Source organism: Pyrgilauda ruficollis, unplaced genomic scaffold (genome assembly GCF_017590135.1).
Source record: "Pyrgilauda ruficollis isolate IOZ18807 unplaced genomic scaffold, ASM1759013v1 scaffold14, whole genome shotgun sequence".
NCBI classification, from domain to species: domain Eukaryota; kingdom Metazoa; phylum Chordata; class Aves; order Passeriformes; family Passeridae; genus Pyrgilauda; species Pyrgilauda ruficollis.
Genome location: NW_024512543.1, coordinates 4,114,912 through 4,137,369, shown reverse-complemented (window position 1 = coordinate 4,137,369; position 22,458 = coordinate 4,114,912). Strand labels below are relative to the sequence as shown.

At 43.9% G+C, this 22,458-nt stretch overlaps 1 protein-coding gene across 6 annotated transcripts in view; it reads left to right on the top strand.

Annotated features, from left to right (window-relative positions):
* ACTN1 (actinin alpha 1) overlaps nt 1-21,905 on the top strand; it is an 86,742-nt gene extending 64,837 nt beyond the window's left edge. For 3 of the 6 annotated variants that reach the window (XM_041459891.1, XM_041459890.1, XM_041459889.1), the window contains 13 exons: nt 3,987-4,079; nt 5,208-5,438; nt 5,964-6,111; nt 6,692-6,842; nt 9,503-9,611; nt 10,097-10,237; nt 12,157-12,339; nt 13,067-13,201; nt 14,018-14,197; nt 15,129-15,275; nt 16,850-16,930; nt 19,014-19,172; nt 21,012-21,905. In XM_041459891.1, the coding sequence (XP_041315825.1) occupies nt 3,987-4,079; nt 5,208-5,438; nt 5,964-6,111; nt 6,692-6,842; nt 9,503-9,611; nt 10,097-10,237; nt 12,157-12,339; nt 13,067-13,201; nt 14,018-14,197; nt 15,129-15,275; nt 16,850-16,930; nt 19,014-19,172; nt 21,012-21,170 (1,917 nt within the window). In that variant the 3' untranslated portion in view covers nt 21,171-21,905. Of the gene's footprint in view, nt 1-3,986; nt 4,080-5,207; nt 5,439-5,963; nt 6,112-6,691; nt 6,843-9,502; nt 9,612-10,096; nt 10,238-12,156; nt 12,340-13,066; nt 13,202-14,017; nt 14,198-15,128; nt 15,276-16,849; nt 16,931-17,478; nt 17,545-19,013; nt 19,173-21,011 lie in introns of all 6 variants that reach the window. The other 3 variants (XM_041459893.1, XM_041459892.1, XM_041459894.1) reach the window with 2 other exon arrangements.
* The last annotated feature ends 553 nt before the right edge of the window (nt 21,906-22,458 follow it).

Genomic DNA, 22,458 nt, shown 5'->3' with positions numbered 1-22,458 from the left:
TTTTTTGTTCAAAACACTCAAGACCAGTCTGCAAGCTCCAGCCAGCTGATACTTGCCCAGGAAGACTGTAGTTTCAGAAATCATGCCAGCCTCATGATAAGGCCTGCTGTTTGCCAGGTGCCCCTGAGGGACTGCTCCATGCAGTCTGCTTAATCTGAGCAACTCCAGGAAACATCCAACCACAATATGAGGAGGGTTGTAGCCTGCTGCAGAAACAGCCATGCCAATTGCCAATCTCTTCCTTTTCTCTCTGCACCCATTCCATGATTTGGAAACCTGCTCAGCAGGTTCCATGCTCTGATCAGCAATTTAGGTGGATGCTCAGTCTGCTGGGAAAATTGAAAACAGTCTTCTGCTTGCCTCAGGACCTGAACCAAGTAGCTGGGGCAAAAATTACAGATGAAGTTTCTCAGTATTAAAGTTTCAATCCCATGTAGTCCATCTGTCTTACAGGGAAGATTTAATACATTATTCATTTTTTAGCAGTCCTGACGGGCCAGCAACTCAACTGTGCCCTGGCAGGAGGGGCACAGCTTCTTTTTGGAGCTGCCCTAGTCGTAAAGCTGCTAAATGACACAGATTCAAACCCGCAGGCAAATGCAAAGTACAAGCCCCTTGCTGAGTACAAGCCCCTGCCCAGATGTTACTGTGTTGCCACTTCATGCAGGGTTAGGTGACTTACTGTGATATCGCTCGATTTTTCATCCAGATTTTTCATTACTGCCACCAGGCCTGAAGGGAGAGTCCCATGAGCCGCTTTCTGCTTCTTTCATTCTCTTATCCTGAGCCTTTGAAGGTACAGGGTCCCCAGCCTGACATGTGTATGTAGATGGCTGCTTTTTCTCTATGCTATTTTTTTAAATATATATATATTTGTAGGTATATTGCTTTGATTGGTTTGCTTGTTTTCTAACCGCTTCTGACTTTCACACTAAATGCATGCAACTACTGGTTGGCTTAATATTATGTAAACTTGTGGCAATTTCTAACTAATGTTTTACTGTTTTATTAAGAGATTGTGTTTGGTGTGTAGTATTTTGGAGTGGTCCTCTGAGGCCAGAGGACAGCAGCAGCCAGGCATCTTCCCCTGAGGCTAGAGGAGAGCAACAGGCGGGCATCCCTACATACTGCACTGTGGGAATGCCTTCCTTCATGATCCTCCTCAGCAGAAATACTTGGATCCATGAACTAAAGAGACTGCAAACTCTGCACCTGTCCTCAGCAGTTCAAGTTATGGTTGTGAAGTACAGAAAAGACAAAAGGCAGATAAATTGCTGCCATTCAGTTTTTTCATTTTGATTCCACCAGACAGCATGTGCATAGACACAGCAGCATGGTATCAAGGAGAATGTCCTGGGCTTGCCCTCCCCAAGACTCTGAGTGCAAGCAGTACAATGTGTCAGCATGGTGCTGCACTGAAGCTGATGAGCTCACACAGGTTCTCTGAGAATACAGGTGTGCAGCTTCCAGAGCCCAGGATTCTGCATCTTCTCAGTGCAGCCTTGTGCCTTGTGGGCATCTTGGCTTTTTTGGAGTTAGCATAAACATCCTAAATGCATCATTGCCTTTAGCAGTGTGGGGAAGCCAAAATAGCTTTTTCCACTGAACTGATGAAGGTGTAGGGGGAGCTGCCTTGGCCTCATGTAAACATCTTGGTGTGCCACTCTTCTTTTACCTAAAAGTGTTTCACTTCAGTTTTGAGGTTGCCATCACCATGGATCAGCTCATTGGCAGTAGTGTGGAGGGTATTTGTGAAGGTTGCCTGAAAGCTCTGGCATCCTTTTGTCCTACCTTGCTCAGAGCACAGTGTAACTCGTGACATTAATGGTGATAGTGGCCGCAGAGCCTTTCCTGTGGCTGCGGCAGCAGCACACATGGAGCATGGAGCAGTAGCAGTTCCAAGGCAGGAACCACTGGGAGGCAAGTACTGGTGGGGGAAAAAAAGCCTCTACACCCCTGCCATTAGGATAACACAAATAATGTCGTAACTGCTGACATTCTTAGGGTCTTTTTGTTTAGACAGTTGTTCAACACCCATATACACACACACATATTTAAACTTGGGCAGCTGGAGAAAGTCTATCATCAGATACATGTAAATATGCCTCAGTGGAAGGGGATCCTGCCTGCACAGCTGGCTGCTGCTGCAGTGAGCACATGGGGTGTAAAAATAAGAAAGTTAAGTGAACACCTCTCCTGGAGTGATTGAAATAAACATTAGGTACTGCCACTTCCCTGCAGTCACTAGGCATATCATGGCAGGGCTCTAGCAGTGTCTTTTTGACATACTATTTGGTCCTATGTCTATAATCTTCTCTGAATATCAAAAAACACTCCATTAGAGTACAAACTTTAGTTAAAAATAGGTCGAAGTACAAGCTTTCTTAAATGTAACCATTGTTTGCACTTTTTGCAGGTTTCTTTTTAAGTGAAACTGCTCCTTTTCCTGTACAGGTCTCTTTGATGTGTTTTAAATTAGCTGATAATCTGTGTATCTCATAGCTGGTCCACTTTAGTGAAGGGGCAGATGACTGAATAGATGTTTTAACAGCTTCATTTCATTCTACAAATGAATAAGATTGCCATGCCCCCTGGGACCTTAGCAGTCCATACATCACTGTGCAGCCTATGACTTTATTGCTATTCTTGCTGCTTTACATCAGCTGCAAAAATTAGAGGTTTTTTTCAAATGTCCTTGAAGATTGAATAAACAGATAATAAAAGGTCTTTTAAAAATAGAAAAAAGTTGAAATTTACCAGCTATAAACTCAGCAAAACTTATTTTGGCATCAGTTCTAAATGTAGTTTTGAGGCAGGACACAGTGTTCACAGTTGGTTTCTTGTAGTGTTGGCCTCTCCTCCTTATTTGCACCCGGCCTCTGTAAGGAGTAGTTCTCCCAAGGGGGCCTGTGGGTACCTGTAACACTTTCCCAAGCACCAGGGTCACAGCTGCACTGTGCTAAGAGGGGTCTGGGGAATCTCCTGATGTATCACAGGGGCATCTCCTCAGGCTTTGTGGCATGGCACACACCGTGGTAATGATAAAGGGAGCTGATAACCCACAGATACATTCTGTGCAAGAATCAGCCTGCTTGTATGTCCCCCATGCCAAACACTGCTTCTGAGTTCATAGCTGGGATTTTTCTGATCCTTACTTTCCAAATTCATGTTCTGACACATTGAGCTCCCTGCAGAGAACCAGGTTTTGGTCTCACAATGGAGAGAAAGAAAGAAAAAAATTCCAAACCTAAATAGTAACAGTAGGATATTTTTTTATTGTGAGACTTGTTTTGGAAGAGTAAGCAGAAAGATCACCCAGAAAAGTGGGGGGAAAAGAAATCCTCTTCTCAGTTGGATCATAAGACTGAATACATGGTAGGTGTATGTTTCACTAAGGAGGTGGCCCTGTAATCAGTGCCAGAAATACAGTGAAAACTGGAAGACAGTTCTGCTGGGGAGAATTTAAGATTGAGAGGAGTATCTACCATTCTATCTTCCAAACAAAATTAGTAGTTTTCCCATAAGTCCAGTTAGGACTAAAAGTATGGAGATGGTCTCATCAGCTTGACATCATGCTGTTATTGCTATTCCAGCTCAGAATGCTGGTGTGGGGAGTGGAGGTGGCAGGAGAAATTCCCTGTCTTTGTGAAGAGGTAGCCAGGGTCCGTCTGGTAGGAAGCAAACAACAAGGCCTTCTTACAGAAGCAGCTCCAGAAAAAGCGTAGAAACATTGGTTGTCCCACAACGTACAGGGTAGAATCAGTACAGCTGAGAATCTCTGAAGAAGGGAAAAAACAAATCATTATAGAAGGCCAGATGGAAAGCAGAGAAGTCAGGACAGATGTCTCAAAGTGCAGACAGGTTGTGAGAGCTAAGGGTAGGAGATTTTAACCTGCAGGTATGTAGCAGGAAGCTAAGCCACAAGTTTTGGTTTGGGGTTTTTTTTTCACACTTTTCCCTTCTTCCATTTTTCTTCTCTTTGTCAGGCGGAGACAGCAGCAAATCGGATCTGCAAGGTGCTGGCAGTCAACCAAGAAAACGAACAGCTCATGGAAGACTACGAAAAACTGGCCAGTGATGTAGGTGTTGCTTTCTGAGTGGTGGTATGCAGAAAAGAACTGCATTTAATACTGACAAGTAATCTTGGGGAGTGCTATTGAACCACTGCTATTTTCCCTGGAAAATTAGTTTTTCCTCTTGAAATTAAAGACCAAAGTCACCTTAAAGACAAGAGCAGTCTACTTTAAAACAGAAGGCTTCTACGGAGAAGCTTTGAATTTCTCACTTTATTAGGAGCCAACCCAGAAATGCTAAAATGGAAGAAAAAATCAAGTTGGTTTAACTTGCATTCATCAGGACTATACAAGGTCATTACATCTTCCATACAGCTTGTATGTTAATATACTGTAGAAGTCAGGAGTTGGATCAGAGAACAGAAGTTAGAGATATTTGAGGAAAGAAATATTCATTTGCTGATAATGGAAAGAATCTATGTCAGATACAAGCTGGAGGCTGCTTTTGTTAACTGAGAAGGCTGACAGACTGACAACAGGGAAACTACGAGAGACCAAATGTGGACTGGAGTATGTTTGTGGTAGGTAAGCAGGGAAAAGATGGACAATAGAAGGGCAAACATAACCTATAAGCCTGGTTTCAGCCTGATATGAAAAGTAGGGCACTACTCCACTCACACTGTAGACTGCCTATTGCATTAGCATTTTGCCAGCTGTCCAGGTAGGTTTGTTACGGAGGTATATTCAAAGAGCAACAGTGACTTTGAGGAAGCTACAGTGGGGAAAGTGTAAGGCTGAACTGAAGGCAAGAACTTGATTTCTCCTGTCAGATTCTTCTGGAGATAATATGACTTACAGCATCTTTTAGTTATGCAACAGTCCAGCAAAATTCTTAAGGCTTTAACATAATCTAAGGGTATCGTTTTGGTCCTGCTTGTGCAGAAGCTGTGCCTTAAGCATGTTGGATTGGCACTGCTGCAACAAGCAATACTACTTAGTGTGGTAGGGAATGTGCTGCTCGTTTAAAAAAAATACTTCCAAAAAAGCTGGCCAAGTTTCCTTTATGAGCCCTGCTGGTGGCAGAATCTTTCTGACAGCAAACATAGAAGTAAATGGTCCCTTATGAAATCAGAGCAACACCTGCAGTTTCAGCACAATTTTCAGTTCAGGGCTTCTTGTCATTGCTCCTCCCAGCTGCTGGAGTGGATCCGTCGCACCATCCCCTGGCTGGAGAACCGAGCCCCAGAGAACACCATGCAAGCCATGCAGCAGAAACTGGAGGACTTCCGGGACTACCGCCGCCTGCACAAGCCCCCCAAGGTCCAAGAGAAGTGCCAACTTGAGATCAATTTCAACACCTTGCAGACCAAGCTGCGGCTCAGCAATAGGCCAGCCTTCATGCCCTCCGAAGGGAAAATGGTCTCGGTGAGTGGGGGTGGCTGCTTCTGTATACCCCAAACATGCCTAAAAAACTAGAGTCCCTTTCTGCCCATGGGTGGGCAGAGAATGCCCACCTTCATAGTGACCTACTCTGTGAGAGGAACCCTGAAAAATACAGATTAGGGAGGCCATGGCAGGAGAGGATCAAGTGATCGTTGCTTTCCTGTGTCTAAATCAGACTCTGAGACTTCACAAGTTGCATGTCTTTATGAGGAGATGTCTCAGTGGCTTTCATTCTTTCTGATTCAGAAAATGTTGAGTTTTATTAAAGTCTGATGTAGGGGAACTTCAAAACTCCAGAAGTGTTTAGAGAGGCTATTTTCTGCAAATTGTTATTGCCTTAAGTCTGACACTTTGTCTCTCTGACTTGTCTGCGAAGCCCTGTGAGATGAAAAGCCCATGCTCACTCTCTCCCATCAGCTGGAGCCATGTAGCTCACTGCGACTAGTGCTGGTGAACGTCTTCCCTCCAGTTCTAACTTGCCTTTCCTTCTCATGTTTCTGTCTGTAGGATATAAACAATGCCTGGGGTGGCCTAGAGCAGGCTGAGAAGGGCTACGAGGAGTGGTTATTGAATGAGATCCGGAGGCTAGAGAGGCTGGATCACCTGGCAGAGAAGTTCCGGCAGAAGGCATCCATTCATGAGTCCTGGACAGATGGTAATGCCAACCTACATGCTTCCTATTCCTGACACAGTGCTGACTGTTAGTAGGGAGGAGGAGATGGGTCCTTCCATGAGAGTTTCCTCTTGAGAAGGCTAGATTTACTTCTTATTTTATTAGAAAGCAGTGTATGGAAACCAGCTTGATCTCTGTTCTGCATCATGCAGTCAACATTGGCATTTCCTAACTGTGGCAAAGTGAGAACTTTGGCTAGAAGAGAGCAGCCACAGAGCAGAGGAAAAGTTCCTCTACAGTAAATGCTACCACTGGCTTTTACAGGATCAGCACAACCCATTTTGCGTGTACTGAGACGAGTCCAGTGTAAACTGTGACAGTGCTGGCTTCAGCTGCCTTATGTGCCCTTCTGTGTTACTAATGGCAAACTCACACTTCTTGGTTTGAAAGTGAGCACTGTGCTTCTCTAGGCCAGCAGGCACGGGGACAAGCGTCGGGCAGGGCAGCTGGAGTGAGGCCGATGCCCTTTTGAGGGCCCTCCAGGGTGCCTGGGTGGCGAGAGCTGGCTTTGGCCACCCTGGGTCCTGTCCTTCATTCTTCTGTCCTTTGGCTCCCTCCCCAGGTAAGGAAGCAATGCTGCAGCAGAAGGATTACGAAACTGCAACCCTGTCGGAGATCAAGGCCCTGCTGAAGAAACACGAGGCCTTTGAGAGTGACCTGGCTGCACACCAGGACCGCGTGGAGCAGATTGCTGCTATTGCACAAGAGCTCAAGTACGGCACCCCAGCGCACATCCCATCCTTGGGGCCAGGGAGGCTTAGTCAGCTTTGCCCTCTGGAGAGCAAAAAACTGGGTCCTGTCCTTCATTCTTCTGTCCTTTGGCTCCCTCCCCAGGTAAGGAAGCAATGCTGCAGCAGAAGGATTACGAAACTGCAACCCTGTCGGAGATCAAGGCCCTGCTGAAGAAACACGAGGCCTTTGAGAGTGACCTGGCTGCACACCAGGACCGCGTGGAGCAGATTGCTGCTATTGCACAAGAGCTCAAGTACGGCACCCCAGCGCACGTCCCATCCTTGGGGCCAGGGAGGCTTTGCCCTCTGGAGAGCAAAAACTCCATCCCCGTACAAAAATGCTGGGAATTCCCAGTGTTTCCAAACAGTATCTAGGATACTGCTCTCCAGTATCAGGATACACCAGACAAGCAGGCCAGAAAATGGATGAGCCGTGGGTGCTGTTGAGGAGGAGGCAGAATTATGTACCTAAGCCAAGTTTCCATCCTCTTCCAGTTCATTATGCTGCCATGAACCCTTTCCTAAAGAGACTGACCTGCTGCTGGCACATGCTGTATTTCAGACTTGTAATACTGTCATACTTCTCCAGGACCAGAAGGAAAGAGGAGAGGATAAGAGGTCTCAGTTTGCTCTCTTTTACAAAAAAAAAAAAAAAAAAAAGTTTATTCCAGCAAGGAGAAAGCTGCTTGAGCCCATTGTGGCCTCATTCTTTCCCCCAGGAGTATCTGCACTGTGTGCACTCTGTTCAGCACTTGCTGCAGGGCATCCTTGCAGCAGATCAGCTCTGTCCCTGCTTCCCTCCAGCTTGGAAACCTTCACCTCCACTCCTTTTCCTGGAAAAATTAAACTGAATAATACAGGTTACCAGGAGAAATAGGGGGCTCATCAGGATTGCTAGAGATGGCAGGCAGGCAAAGAGCGAGCAGCTGCAGCACAGGGAGGTTTTGAAACTCTGCATGTTTCTTGGCAACAAACAGTCTGATCTACTTGGTTTTGACTCTGTCTCCTATTTTTAAAAGATTTATATATCACACTGGCCTGTCTGAAGTTAATGTCTGGGCCAAGATCAGTCCTCTTGGGCTGAAGAGCTGTTTTTCTCTAAAAATTAGGATTATTGGATCAAGATCATTATCTTCTTTAACAACAGAGATTTACAGAATTCCTCTCTTTTCCACTGGAGGATTGACCTTGGAACAGGAGGAGGATTCAAGGCAATCCTCCATGTCAGTAAGATTAAAACTGAGTCTGTCTAGTCAGCCACTGACCAGCACACAGTCTGACCTGCCACTTCCAAAGCACACACTACATGTCAGCCAAAGCAGCTGCAGCTCTAAGAACAACAGGGAAGACTGAGGCCTAAGCTGTGGGAGAGGTTATTTCTTCTAAACTGTAGGAACAGCAGGCTCTGCTATTGTTATAAAAGTCATCTTCCATTTCAGCAAAGAGGCCATGCCCTGAAAAACCATGGCAGAGCTCTTTTCTCCCCCAGAGACACACTTAGAGAGAGATGCAGAGGGTGTGGAGGAAGCCATTGCAGCTGCCCATGGCAGGAATGTCTGGGAACATGGCACGTTGCCCTCCCTAGCTGCAGTGGTCCGGCACAGGTGTGTTACAGGTTAGGCTTTCAGAAGGAATTCTTTCATCTGCAGTGCTGGCTCTGCAGCAAAGTAGAGCTGATCAAGCAACTGATCTGGATTAAAAACCTAGCAAAGAAGTTATTTTTAGCCCCCATCAGTTACCTGGCTAGTTTACTGTTGGACTCCACCAACAGCTGTGCCCACACACCCCAGGAGGGCAGTACAATGGCATGAAGAAACAAGGCTGGGGGGTGTAAGAGATTAAAGAATTGCTCGTCAGATGGCTCAGGGTCACTCAGTGATTTATTCCCAGTGATTTATTTTGGGTTTTTCTTTCAAGGCTGACACTTCCCAGATTGGCTGGTTTCCCTCTGCCTGCAGATTTCCCCCTCTTTGCCCACGTGTAGCACATGAAGCAGTGCAAGGCTGCAAGCTTTAGTGTGCCCCTTTGTTCTCCTTTCCCCAGTCATACTTTTACCAGCCTGTGTTCCTTGAGTGTCAGCCTATAGACATGTCAGCAAAGCACTTCTTGTCAGGCATATAGGAGAGACACAGTTATTCTGGGATTGTCCTAAATAACTTTACTGGGTTATGTAATTTAGCTATTCCTTGCCACCTGTACTATGCAATTCTTAGGACAATCTTAAGCAGTTTCTTAGTGTTCCTAATAAAATCTTCTGTTTCCATTCTGATGTATAAGTCACAGTTTGTTAGACTGCATAATGTTCTTAGGCAGAATATAGGAGCAGATTGCTCTCATCATAATCTGCTTATTTCCAGTTTGAGCAAAAGTCTATGCTCCCTTCCCCCTTTAGCAAGTTAGTCCCATCAAGTAGCCAGCCCTAGGATTTGTTGGGACCTTGGGTGGTCCTGTTTGGTTCAGCATAACATAGTGTCTCCTAAACTAGATCCTGATATCATCCTGACTTGCTTTATTTGCAGTGACCATGATCTCTTTGTCTCAATCTGTTTTCAAGACTGTTGAGGATTTCTAATAGGTTCCTCTTATTTCTGTACAGGTTCATTATTTGACTTCTTGTCATTTTTTTTTCCCACCCTTTATAGTGAGCTGGACTATTACGACTCTCCCAGTGTCAATGCCAGGTGCCAGAAGATCTGTGATCAGTGGGATAATCTGGGTGCCCTAACCCAGAAGCGTAGAGAAGCCTTGGAGGTGAGACACGTCACAAGCTGGACCTTCTGGGTACTGCGTTTGTGGGGGCCAGGCTGCAGTGGGCACAAGCAATATCAGCTTACTTGTGAGCTCCTGGAACATCCTGGACTGTAAACATGGGCTACATTTCAGTATACTTGGGCTGCTTTACTTCAGCTCAGTTATGGTGCCATTTGTTTGCTCAGGCTATTGATTTATTTTTACTTTTTAGTGTGTTTTGTAATCTCATTCTGCCCTAAATTTTGCCTTGTTTTGTTTTATTTCAAAGGACCTTGGATTTATTTTATTTCCCTTAGAGGGAAAAAAATCTGTCCAGTGTGTAATCTCTTAACAGCAGAGAGATTTTTACTGATGTGCCATCCTGGGAGCACCAAGGAGGTCTGAAAGGAAGGAGCAACTCAGACAACCCATGTATCTATGTGATTATTCTTCTGTAACCATCTCTCCTGATTTTCTTTCTTCTATTTCTTTTTGCGCATCCACAGAGGACAGAGAAACTATTGGAAACAATTGACCAGTTGTACCTGGAGTATGCCAAACGAGCTGCCCCTTTCAATAACTGGATGGAAGGGGCCATGGAGGATCTGCAGGACACATTCATCGTTCACACCATTGAGGAGATCCAGGTACAGAGCAGTCATTTGCACCAGTTAGGTGGGGACAGTGAGAGCTTTGGGGTCTCCTGAGTTGTATGAATTCAGAGTGGTATGAATTTATAGGTTATATTTTGGTGCTTCTGCCCTATTGAGTGAGCCTTATCAAGAGAAACAAAAATGAATATATTTTCCTTGATTTTCTCCTAAAACTTGGATCTGAATAGGTATAAAGCATACATACATTATCCTAGCTGGACACAAAAAACTGACAATAGACTTTTCAGAATAACTCCAGAGCCATATTAATGGAAACCTGAAAACAGAGAACCTTTTAGGGTCCTGTGGAATTTTTCTTAAACCACATGAGCAAAGCTTAGTGCTGCTTACAGGGTCTGAAGGTCAGTTCTCACATGGAATGTCATGTCCAGGTAATTTGGTCCTATGTGATGGGATGTACCGTGAGGACATTTGAGCTACTAGCTGGTTTTTGGTGCTGAGCACAAGAAAAACCAGAATTGTCCACTTTGGTGCTCAATTACTATTTTAAAGTTGTCTTGCCTTCTCTAAGACAACAAAGACAGCATCTCAGTTTTTCCCCTTCTGAAAGGGTGTTAGGAAAGCAACTTGAGGTACATAAGGTAATTTGCAGACCTTAGAGAGCAGGAATTACTCTTTCCTAGATTGCAGTGGGCACTTCTATTTCACCTGCTTGATGGGCTTGTGAAAAGAATCCTAGTCAGGTCTTTGCCAGAGTGGCTGACAGGAGTGTGACCATCAGTGAGGCAGCAAATGGGAGGCCTACAGGGAGCAGGACAGCCAGGACTGCAGTGCAGTAGTGACAGTTACTTGTTTCTTCCATCCTTCCCTCCTGAACAAAGGGGTTCATTAAGTCTTTCTTAATGCAAAATAATCTAAACAGCACTTAACCATCTCCATGTCTCCTTGTGACTGTTTGCAATGTCTTTCCCAGCCCCCAGACTTGTGTTACATCTCTATGGCCACTACAGCAGCTGCAAAGCAATGAGTCACCGTGTAAGGAAGGAATTTTACAGAAAGTAGTTAAGAGTGCATGTTGTGAGACAGAGCAGTCAATCACCTGGTTTACTTTCATTCCTTCTTCTGTCCACACTGTTCCCTTGCTTATCCCTGCACACACCTCTCTTTCCCATGCATTTTCCTGCCTGTTTTCCTAGACTTGATATTCTAGGTTTTTGGGATGAAGTACCTTAAAGGCCCGTAGAAGCAGTGGGAGACGAGCCAGGACCAGCTGGCTTGTGAGCAGGCTACAAACCTCCAGCAAGCACGTCCCAGCCATCAGTCCTTGGAGCACAGCCCGGGCACCGCAGCGAGACGGGGAGCAGGAAGGGCCTGTTGTGGTCAGGGAGAAGGAGCTGTTTTCCAGCAGCAGGAGCATGTGATGCCTGTGCAAGTTTGCAGTTGGCTGGAAGGCCTTCACCTGGTTCTAACTGAGTCTGATCAAATTGAATCTGACCCTCAGTACTCACCTGGAGTTACTTTGGGTGTAGAAATAGTGCATACCTAGTGGGAGAAGGGCATATGGCGAATTTAAACTAGTGAGACTTTTTTTAATAGTAATTCTAGTAGTCAGATCTTCTTCCCCAGAGAGGCTAACAAGCAGTCACTGAGCAGTGATAGAGAAATAGTTCCCCCTAAATTACAGCCATTATTATTCCTTCCTTTGGTATGTGATCTCTGTCACTGGTCAACATGGGACAGAAAGAGAGGGAAAACAAGACTTCACATCATTTATCTACTTAAAACATCCCATTTAGTGATACTGAGAGAACCTGAAAAGCGTATTAAGGTAGCCTGCATTGTGTCCTGGGAATATGTTAGCTTTTGCAGTCACTTCAGGAGTACATTCGCTGAAGAGGCTATTTCGTAAGTAATGTTCTTACCCTCCCTTTGCTGCTGCCTTCCTTCTGCAGGGATTGACCACAGCTCATGAGCAGTTCAAAGCCACGTTGCCAGATGCGGACAAGGAGCGACAAGCCATCCTGGGAATTCACAATGAAGTCTCAAAGATTGTCCAGACATATCATGTCAACATGGCGGGAACAAATCCTTACACTACAATCACCCCACATGAGATCAATGGCAAATGGGAACATGTGAGTTCTTTCCAGCCTTGCAGGGTAGTGGGGAACAGTGTCACTGCTCAACCACTGTGGGCCCAGGAAATTGATTATTTACTCTGCAGTTACCCTCCCATGCTTACTGCTGAGTTTAGTGGGGTTTAGTCATTTGATTTTGGCTCAATTGCCATGTACTTGGAAAGCGGAAGAGATACTCGGTACAGTTGCCTAAGGCACAGACCCCCCTTTTACATGCTAATTTTAAATGAAAGTTGCTGGATTTGAAAGCTTTGAGGGTTTTAGTCTTCAGTTGACCTGCAGGTAAGTATAGCATGTGAATCAGTATCCTTTGTCAGCATTCAGCCCCTTGGATGTTCTGTCTCTGCACCAAGTAGCCTTTCCCTGCTGTAATTCTAAAAGAGCAGCTACTGTCTGTCCTGTTGTGCTTATGATTCTTACTACCGAACAAAATCACCCATGTGAGATCTGAACAGAATCCTGCAACTCAGTTATCATGAGCCACCAAAAACCCAGATAATGAATGGAAGCTGCTGCTGGTCTCCCATGGCCTGACATGAGTTCGTGTGTATCCTGCAGCAGACAGGATTCACATTCTTCGAGCTTGCCCACTGTGACTTAAATCATATGACAGCTTGTATCCAGTGCAAACACCCACTCCTCCCTCCCTTGTGGCAACTTCTGCATTTCCTGTACATGTGCCTTTTCGTGTCTAAACTGCTCACTGAGTTACTCTTTGTTGTAGGTGCGGCAGCTGGTTCCCAGAAGGGATCAAGCCCTGATGGAAGAACATGCTCGCCAGCAGCAAAATGAACGACTTCGTAAACAGTTTGGTGCACAGGCCAATGTCATTGGACCCTGGATCCAGACCAAGATGGAGGTAGTGCTTTGCAAATTTTGAAACACTGTTTTTGTCTGTGATCTTCACTGATACTCTTATTCCTGATCTCTCTTGACCTCTGTCACAGCCATTCTTCCTTCAAGTTACAGCAAGAGAAACATCATAGAAAATACCAAGATGGATACTGGTTACTGAGGCGCTTGTACTTTCCTTTCTCCTACTCTAGGACCAGAAAAAAAGCATTACTTAAGATGGGGAAGATTGGTATTTTAAGATTTGTGTTTATATGCAACAAATTCAAAATCATAGCTCAGAGACAGTTTGGGTAATTGCTTGCACAGCAATGGTCTTGATACATGTGACTAAATAAATATAATTAATACACCAAACATCTGCAGAGGAGACATTTTTAAGGGAGATCTCTCTTTAGGTTAGATTTGAGTTGAAGTCATTGGAGTTGATAAAACATAAAAGTACGAAGCTATTACTGATGGCAGGAGCTGGAAAGAGGAGAGCAGTTACAGAAATGTCTCTATGAAGAATTAATTTAGTGGCAGACCGTACACCAGAAAAAGATCTGGCTTGGTAGATTACTGGCTTATGGACTGCAGTTTCCTTTTCTTTTGTGTCCTTGTATTAGACACATCTTATGTGATTCACCTCACTTGAAAAATGTTCAGTGCTGTGCTAAATTTTTTGCTGACACTGTCTCAGCTCCTGTGAAGTAACTGCTCCATGAGATTATTTTTTTTACTCATCGTGCTGTGTGACCGTGAAATTGCTGCAGTAAATGTCAGGCATGTTGGGGCTTGTCCTTTCAGTGGAGTCTTAACTCCTTTGGCTTTGCTAACGCAGGAGATTGGCCGCATTTCCATAGAGATGCACGGGACCCTGGAGGACCAGCTCAACCACTTGCGGCAGTATGAGAAAAGCATCGTGAATTACAAACCAAAGATTGACCAGCTGGAAGGAGACCACCAGCTGATCCAGGAAGCGCTGATCTTTGACAACAAGCACACCAACTACACCATGGAGGTAAATGTTCTGGCAGCAACTAGACAGCCTCGTCTGCTGTCGCCAGTTAGTGTCAGCCACATATAGCTCTGGCAACGTGCTGTGGTTCTCAGGAAAATGGAGAGCTTGATAATATGGCCAAGCATGCAACGACATGTCACTGAATTTCATTTCTGCATACTGTACTTCATGCCAACCCATTCCAATGTTTTTCCAAATATAGACAACAGAAACAACCTGAGTGAGTTCCCGCAGTGTTGCTTGAAAAATTGACGAGTCTCATTTCTCGTGCTACCTGATTGTGTTAGCTGGGATCAGAAAGGGAAAGGCTGATGATTTTGAGCTGCTGCTACCTGGCAGAAGAAAAAAGTTCAACAGAAGTTTTTTTTAAAGTCAGAGACTGGCTTCCTGTTGATAACGTGAGGTTTCTTGGGAGCAGTCTGAGTTCAACATTAGTCCAGCTGAACACAGACAGGCTTTGAAACTTGTTTTTTGATTTGGTTTCTGGCCATTTCCGTTAAGCAACAGCAGAAGCAGGGGAGCACCAGTGTCTTCCAAGCACTGTGTTTTACTCAGTTTCTTGGTAAGGAGAGTCTTCTGCTTAAGTAAGTTGTAGAAGCACTGCCTCTCATTTGTGTTAAAAATTTGTGTTAAAAGCCTCCAATATATTGCTTTGACCAGGCAAAGGAATTTTGCAAAAGGACCAAGTTTTTCTTAAGAAAGAGAAAGAAAGACCAGAAATTGGCCTCTTCAGTATGGGGTTTTTTCAGTCAAAATTCAGATTTTAAACAGCTGCAGATTAGAAGGAATCTTTTCTGAGAAAATGGACACCAGGGACTGCCTTGCACACTGGGATCATTTAATTTGCAATAAGTAGCACATCTGATCCACTGGCCTCAGAAGCAGAAGAGTGACTTCTTAATTTCGATATTGTCCTGACCTCTTTTACTAGCATATCCGCGTGGGCTGGGAGCAGTTACTAACAACAATTGCTAGAACCATCAACGAAGTGGAAAACCAGATCCTGACTCGTGATGCCAAAGGAATCAGCCAGGAACAGATGAATGAGTTCCGGGCTTCTTTCAACCACTTTGACAGGGTAAGTCAGTGCTGACTGCAGCTGCACGCTTCCATGTGGACTGCACAGTGCAATAAAAAACAAAGAGTCACTGTGATAAAACAGGGTCACAGAAGATGTTTCATTCTTAAAAATGCCACTCCTGTGGATCACTCATTTCTGTGAAGACTGCCAAGTGATTGTTAGCCTGGTTGTTAGGGAGAGGTATGTCTTCATAGGAAACTGCAAAATGTCCTGGTAAAGCAAGGAGTATGGAGAGGTTTTTGAAGGCTTTTTTGAAGGCTTTTTTAGGCAATTAGACTTTTATCCATTCCTCTCCAGAGAGCAAATTATTATTTGGTTTATAAAATTCTTGGGACCGTCTGTTCTCCGCTCTTCTATACCATCTCTGCTATATTTGAGGACAGGCTGACCTAAGAGATTGCTAATGCTTTTAAATTGCTGAACACTGGCTATTTCAGCCTTTCTCTAGCTGTCTAAGAAAAATAAACCATGGGTTCTTTTCTTAGGAGAGGGACACATGAAGCCCTGTAGATTTTATATTTTGACCTTCATATCATTTGCCCCTTCCTTCACAACAGTCTGAATGTTAATGTAGACAGAACAGGGGTTTCCCACTTTCGACTATTTGATTATGAAGGCTTAACATTGACTTCAAAAACTGGGTTTTCTTGAAGAAAGTCACTTGAAATTGGCCCCATCATCCTTTCTGTAGCTTCCTTGATCTGGCCAGAGGTGGTGGCAGCAGACAGGGGTTCTTCAGTGCTTTGGGGCTGTTTTGAGCTAAAATTCTGCAGGGTGGATGGGCATTCTTAAGTTTCTGTAGTAGCTGGTGTATTATTTGAGGGGTACATCCAAACACTGGGGGAGCGGGCAATGAGCAAAGGGAGGAGCAGCTGCCAAGCTGTGTTGTGCTGCACTGTACATCTGTGCTGCTGGCAGAGCTCAGCACTTGAAATAGCTTTGCCAGTCAAAGCTCCACCCCCTGTGCAGGTCTCCTATATATACAGCCATAACGCTGCTCCCCTGAGCTTCAGCTGGTTTTCTTTGTCTGTTCCTGGGATGCCCTGACAGCTAAGCTTCCTTGGGTGTGTTGCCAAACATAGCTGCCCTCACCTACTCCTTTAGTGGAACTTTGGACTATAAGATTAAGACAATGCTTCCCACTGCCTCTGCCTGCTTACCTGCACTCTGGGTTACTAGTGAAACACAGGGCTTCTGACACTGGATAACAAGCAGTGATGCAAGTAATTCACTTGGGAGATTGAGATCTTGAGGCTTCTGAGCATCAGCTGTTTTTGTCATTCAAATGCTCTAAACACGGGATGAGCTCTCTGAGAAGGAACTGTTCCAAGAGCATTTTTAGCACATCCTGAAATGTCATTGTGATATCTAATGTTGTGCACTTTTTATTTTTCTTCCCTCTCTTTGTATCTGCATGTCATTCTTGTTCCTCCCTCCTCACCCACTGCATGGTGCACCTGTTTGTTGTCCTCTCACTCCCTTTGATCTCCTGTGTGTCTCCCTTCCCTCCGCCGCACACCGTCACCGCACTGGCACTGCATGTCCTGCTGCCTGGCACACCGCATAACCAGGACCACTCCGGCACACTTGGCCCTGAGGAATTCAAAGCCTGTCTCATCAGCTTGGGTTACGATATTGGAAACGATGCACAGGTACTGAAAGCTAGTGAGAACACAGCCAGATATTAAACTGTGAAAAAATAACAGTTTTTTCCCTTTCTTTTCTTGTTTGTCTTAATCCATCTGTTGTTGTTGTTCTTGTGTTTGACTATATATACATCACTTTTCTATACTACCTTCTCTCTAAATGCACTTCGGTGTCTATTTCTTTTTAATTCTTTAATTTTTTTGTCTTGGGAGAATTCCTTTTATGTCTTCCAAACTGTTCTTTTTACTTTTGTGTCACTTAAAACTCCTTTCATTGTCCATTCCTCAATCTATCTTGCTTAATATGTTCTTGCCCCTTTTTCATCTCCAATGTTTCTTGTGTATAAACTATTCCGTGTCCAAAACCACCTTTGCTTCTTCATGGTTTCACAAACTACCTTTCCTCTGTTACTTTTTATTGTCCTGTAAATCCTCCTTCTATCCTTTCCTCCTTGAAACTCATTCTTTGTAATGTCTCCTGTGGGTTCATTTCTCCCTGGACTGGTCTCCCTTTTCTCTTCTGGCTTTTTCCATCTTTGCATCATTCTCTGTAGAAGAAGACTGGTATGATGGATTGTGAAGATTTCCGAGCCTGCCTTATCTCCATGGGTTACAATATGGTAATGTAGAGCCCTCTGTCACTCCTATTCAAAGTGATTCTGTAGGCACCTTCAAAAATACAGGCACAATGTGTAGTGAATCAAGGTAAATATAACCTTATTTTCCAGAATTGTCAGCAATGTTAAATCTAGTTTTAGTTGTGCATGTAAAACTCCTGTCTCACAGCTCTAGCCAAAGGTACAAAATGGAAATAATTGTCTCATTCCTGTATATTTCAAATAAAAATTGTATTTATCAAACTGTGTAGCTACTAGTGGAAGAAACAGTAAGCTTCCTCATATTGGTGCCTGCTCTCTGCATAGCACACACAACCTCCCCTAGCCCTGAATATCAGTTGAAATCATTTGGGAGTATATGTGACCTCACTGCTGAATACACTCAGAATGCTGCTCCTCTCGTTCCTGCCATTTGTTTCACATCCCCGTTCCTGTACATGTAAGCTCAAGTTCCAGTCATTCTCCCTGTAGCTTTTTCCTCACCAGAATGCCTGAATATTCAGAGCAGTAACATGTGGCACCTTGAGAGGCATGACAGCTAATAGGAGGAGCTCCACCAAAGACTGATGCTCATCAGAGGGCAGGAGAAGAGCACAGTACAGGCATATTCATCTGCACTCTTGGTGTCTTTGCTCCTGATATCAGGCAAAGCACTGTTTAATCATCTTACTCATCAGCCCAGTATAAATACAGACTATTTGGTGTAGTGTGCCAAGACTGTAACTTTTGATTAGGTATCTTAATTACTCTTGAAGGTATACTGTTCTAAATGTGTTAGGAGAGCCTGTTCCCAGGGGAAGATTCTGCTCTGCTCTTCCCTCCTCCTTACCTGGGGAGGAAGGAATCCCAGAGATGAGAACAGATGACCTTTGGTTTAAATGCAGAAGGAAATGAAGAAAACTACACTACAAGGTTTTGGTTTCTGTAGCAAAATTTCTCTGTAGGATCTTCCCTGTAGAGACTGTTTCCTTGGGCCACTCCAGATATGCAAGTCCTTCTTTGCAAAGCCTGCCTATTAAAGATGAGTACAATATTATGAAATATCCCAGAGACATCTCTTCTGTTCTGTTAGCTGAAAAAACCTGTAGAAGTTCTCTTTCAAGTAAATGGAAATAAAAGGATTTGAGGAGTGTAGATGTTCAAATACTGCTACAGACTTCTAGCACATGTATAGAGAAATTTGGGTCTTCCTCTGAAGTCAGTTGGTATTGTTCCCCAGTAGGAGCGTTGTCCTAGAGCCGATGTTATCCTCAGGCACAGCTGGCAGTGTTTTATTCCAGAGGACAAATGAGCGGGAAGCATTTGTACACAACAGCAAGCTAAAAAGGAACATCCTGATTAAAAACCCCCAGAGGTGTTTTCTATTTGGCTTTGTTTTCTAGCCTGTGAGATGAGCTGCTGAACAGTTTCTCCTCACTTTGGTAGCAGTGCTGCCTAAGTCCCCAGGCTGACAGGACTCTCTTGCTCTCCAGGGAGAGGCAGAGTTTGCCCGCATCATGAGCATCGTGGACCCGAACCGTTTGGGTGTAGTGACCTTCCAGGCCTTCATCGACTTCATGTCCCGGGAGACAGCAGATACAGATACTGCTGACCAGGTTATGGCTTCCTTCAAGATCCTGGCTGGAGATAAGGTCAGGACACCTTGTTTTCCTGTATCTGTTTAACTACATCTTGCTTTTTTCTCTTGTCTCTGAAAGTGTCAAGGGAAGCACTCTGCCATGGGAGGGTGTTTTCACAGGAGCATTCTGTAGTGCTGGAGGAGTGCAAGGTTAAAGTGTGGGTTAATGAGCAGCTTGCTAAGGCACTCAAAAGTCTTGCTCAGCTGTCAGTCAGAACTTTGCAGCCCACTCTTGCTTCAAAATTTTAATTAAGAGCTTGGTCGCAATTTGTTATTTTAAAATTAACAAGTTCAACAGATGGTTTTTGATTAGGCTTAAAAACTGTTCGTTACTGACAGCTGTAAACTTGAAATGATCTTTCTCAGATCTACATGTCACTATCAGTTGTTACACAATTAATAGGTTTTCATTGAGGCTATTCAATCAATAGACTTTCATTGAGGACATGCTGTATCTGCGGGGGGGACATCTTTTAAACATAGAAATTGTTTGAATGTAAGAACACTCAGGGTGATATGAAAAGTGTTAATTTTTGGAATTTACATCATCAGGGGAAGCAGCTGATAAAAAATGTAATCTTATTTTTCTTATATAACAATGCCCACTAATCTTTTACGTAACTGAACAAATAATATGTACGTGTAATATTAACGTATCTCTTTATTTGCTAATGATTTTAGTTATCTCACATGAAATGTTGGATACCATTTCTCAGATTGTAATGAGTTATCCTTAAATCCAGTGCTGGTTTCTATTTTTCACTAAGAATCTTATTTAAATCATAATCTAGAAACCCATGATGTCTGTCCTTTAGACATATGCCTGACCAAAGCCAGTTCTATTGTCTTTTGAGGCCTGAAAATTTCATGTTATTCAGATAAGCTAACCACTGAACGAATAGGTACTTTGAGATGCAGTATTACTTATTAACTTGTTTACTCTGTACAGTATGTTACCTATACTTGCCAGTGTTTAACATACTCTGGTGACTGTAACATGGATTAATAGTTCATTATGAAGAAAAGTCCCTCATACCCCAGTCATTAAAGTGAAAGGGAAAAAGAAATTATGAAGTTACAGGAGAGAGAGGGATGGTGTGAAACCTGAGCCATTGCTCAGACAGACTGCAAATGGCCATGAGTCAGTTAGCTGAAGACAACATAGTGATTATGATTAGCAAACAGGCAGCTACTGTTACCTCCTGCCTGGAGAGAGGCCGAGCTAGCTCAGCTCGGAGCATTCAGTCTCCAGAAGCTGAATTTACGTAAGTTTTGCTTGCTTATTAAAAGCGTCCGCAGTGAAAGGACTGTTGCTGGAACTGTGGAAGCAATACAAAGTGTTTGCTTGTCTGCTACTTGCATTGGTGCACTTGCAAGAACTAGTGGGGATTGGCCCCTTCCCTGTCCCTTCCCTGTCTCTGGAGGGAGGGAATGGCAATTCCCAAGGAGCACAAGCAGCTGTTACCTCCTGCTGGTGAGCAACAGCACCCAAATTAAATTTCTGGTTCCTCCCCTTTACTTTCAGCGGGACCTCCTTTGTCAACAGGAAGGCACAGTCTTAATAACTTGCCTGACTTCCCTCCAGGTCTTTGTTTAGCTGCACCGGCATCTCTCACAAAACCAATCTTCGTTGTAAAAACCATTTGCTTGTCCAAACAGTAGGGAAGGAGCGCATGTCCTCCCAGGGTGTGAGTGCAGAGAGCTCCCTGTGTGGGTGTACGGCCCAGGTGTGGGTGTTGGGACCCTAGCCCTGAGTGGTGCCTGCTGCCCCGGTGCGACAGGGTGGTGGTTGTCCCTCCGGGGAAAGTCAGTTTCCAGAGGTAACGATTGCCTTATCCTTTGTCCTCTGCAGAACTACATCACTGTGGATGAGCTGCGGCGGGAGCTTCCTCCTGACCAGGCTGAATATTGCATTGCTAGGATGGCACCCTACAATGGCCGTGATGCTGTACCCGGTGCCCTGGACTACATGTCCTTCTCCACAGCGCTCTACGGCGAAAGTGACCTTTAACTTTTTTCTGTCGCACCACACGCTCCCTCCCCTCTCCCCCGTCCAACACACCCTATTTTCTCTTTGCAAAGCAACCTCTGCTCCGCTCTTTTTTGTGTTTTCCTGTTTTGCTTCAGATAACAAATCACATTTTTAAGTGGGGGGGAGGACATTGACACGGGACCGCCTACCTTGCCCTTGAAATAACAGTTTACAAAATTATTTTGTGCAAAAAAGTTACGTTTTAAGAAGAACAGACATATTTTATTATAGAAAAAGGTATTTTTCTCCACCAGATTGAAACTTAAAAAGAAAATGTTAAAATATTGCACCAAATATTTTTTGTTGTGACATAGGAAGTCAAGCACAATGTTACATTCCATCCTTTCCAAAAAGAACCAAACTATGACAAAACTCCACTTGTTCTGTTAACTATTACATTTACGTATGTCTCTCTCATCACTTTTATCTTGGGAGGGGGGAAGGCACACAAGTGCATGTGTTTGCTGGTTCACTCATTTCATGAAAATATTTTATGATAAACTTTTGAAATTGCTGTGTTTTCTAGGGAAAAAAATAATGTACACAGCTCATGTTTTCATATTTAATTAAAAAATACAATACGCCTCCTATGTTTATCAGTGCACAACTTTTTTTGTTGCTGAGAGTTGTCTGGTTTCAGAACATGAAGCTTGAGAGTTGGTAACTTTGATATTGCTTGTCACAAATCATATTAAAAACTTCTTGTGATAACAACTCTAGACTTTATTCATTTGTATAGTAAAATAGTTCAGTCCTATTTAGTTAAACATGATAAGGAGAATCCAAAATTATTGGTTTTAATTGAAAGTTAGACTACATTTAAAAGTATATTCTCAGCCCCGTAACCTTTTCATTCTTGCTGAATAGTGTTGAAATTTTCACAGCTTAATCACCACTTTAAATCCCCAGTGCGTCCCCATCTTTAGAAGCAATATCCTTAAAAATACTCCTTAAAAACCAGCACAGAATCAGTTACTAGAGCTGTACAAACAACCACTGTATCTTAAACCATCCATGAAAAATTCATCTACTGTTCCATGCTCAATATTGAGCATCTGACTGATTTTGATACCACATCTTCTGACATCATAGATTCCTCCAGGGGTCATCTTCCTATTGGACATACAAAAGAAAGCAGCCTTCAGGACAGCTCCTGTGGGACTTCTGTTGAGTCATAAAGTAACACATGCACTCATGTGTCCAAAAATCAGCAGAGGGAAGCAGCTAATCCCTTCCAGCCGTCTCATATTACAGATGCATTTCCTGC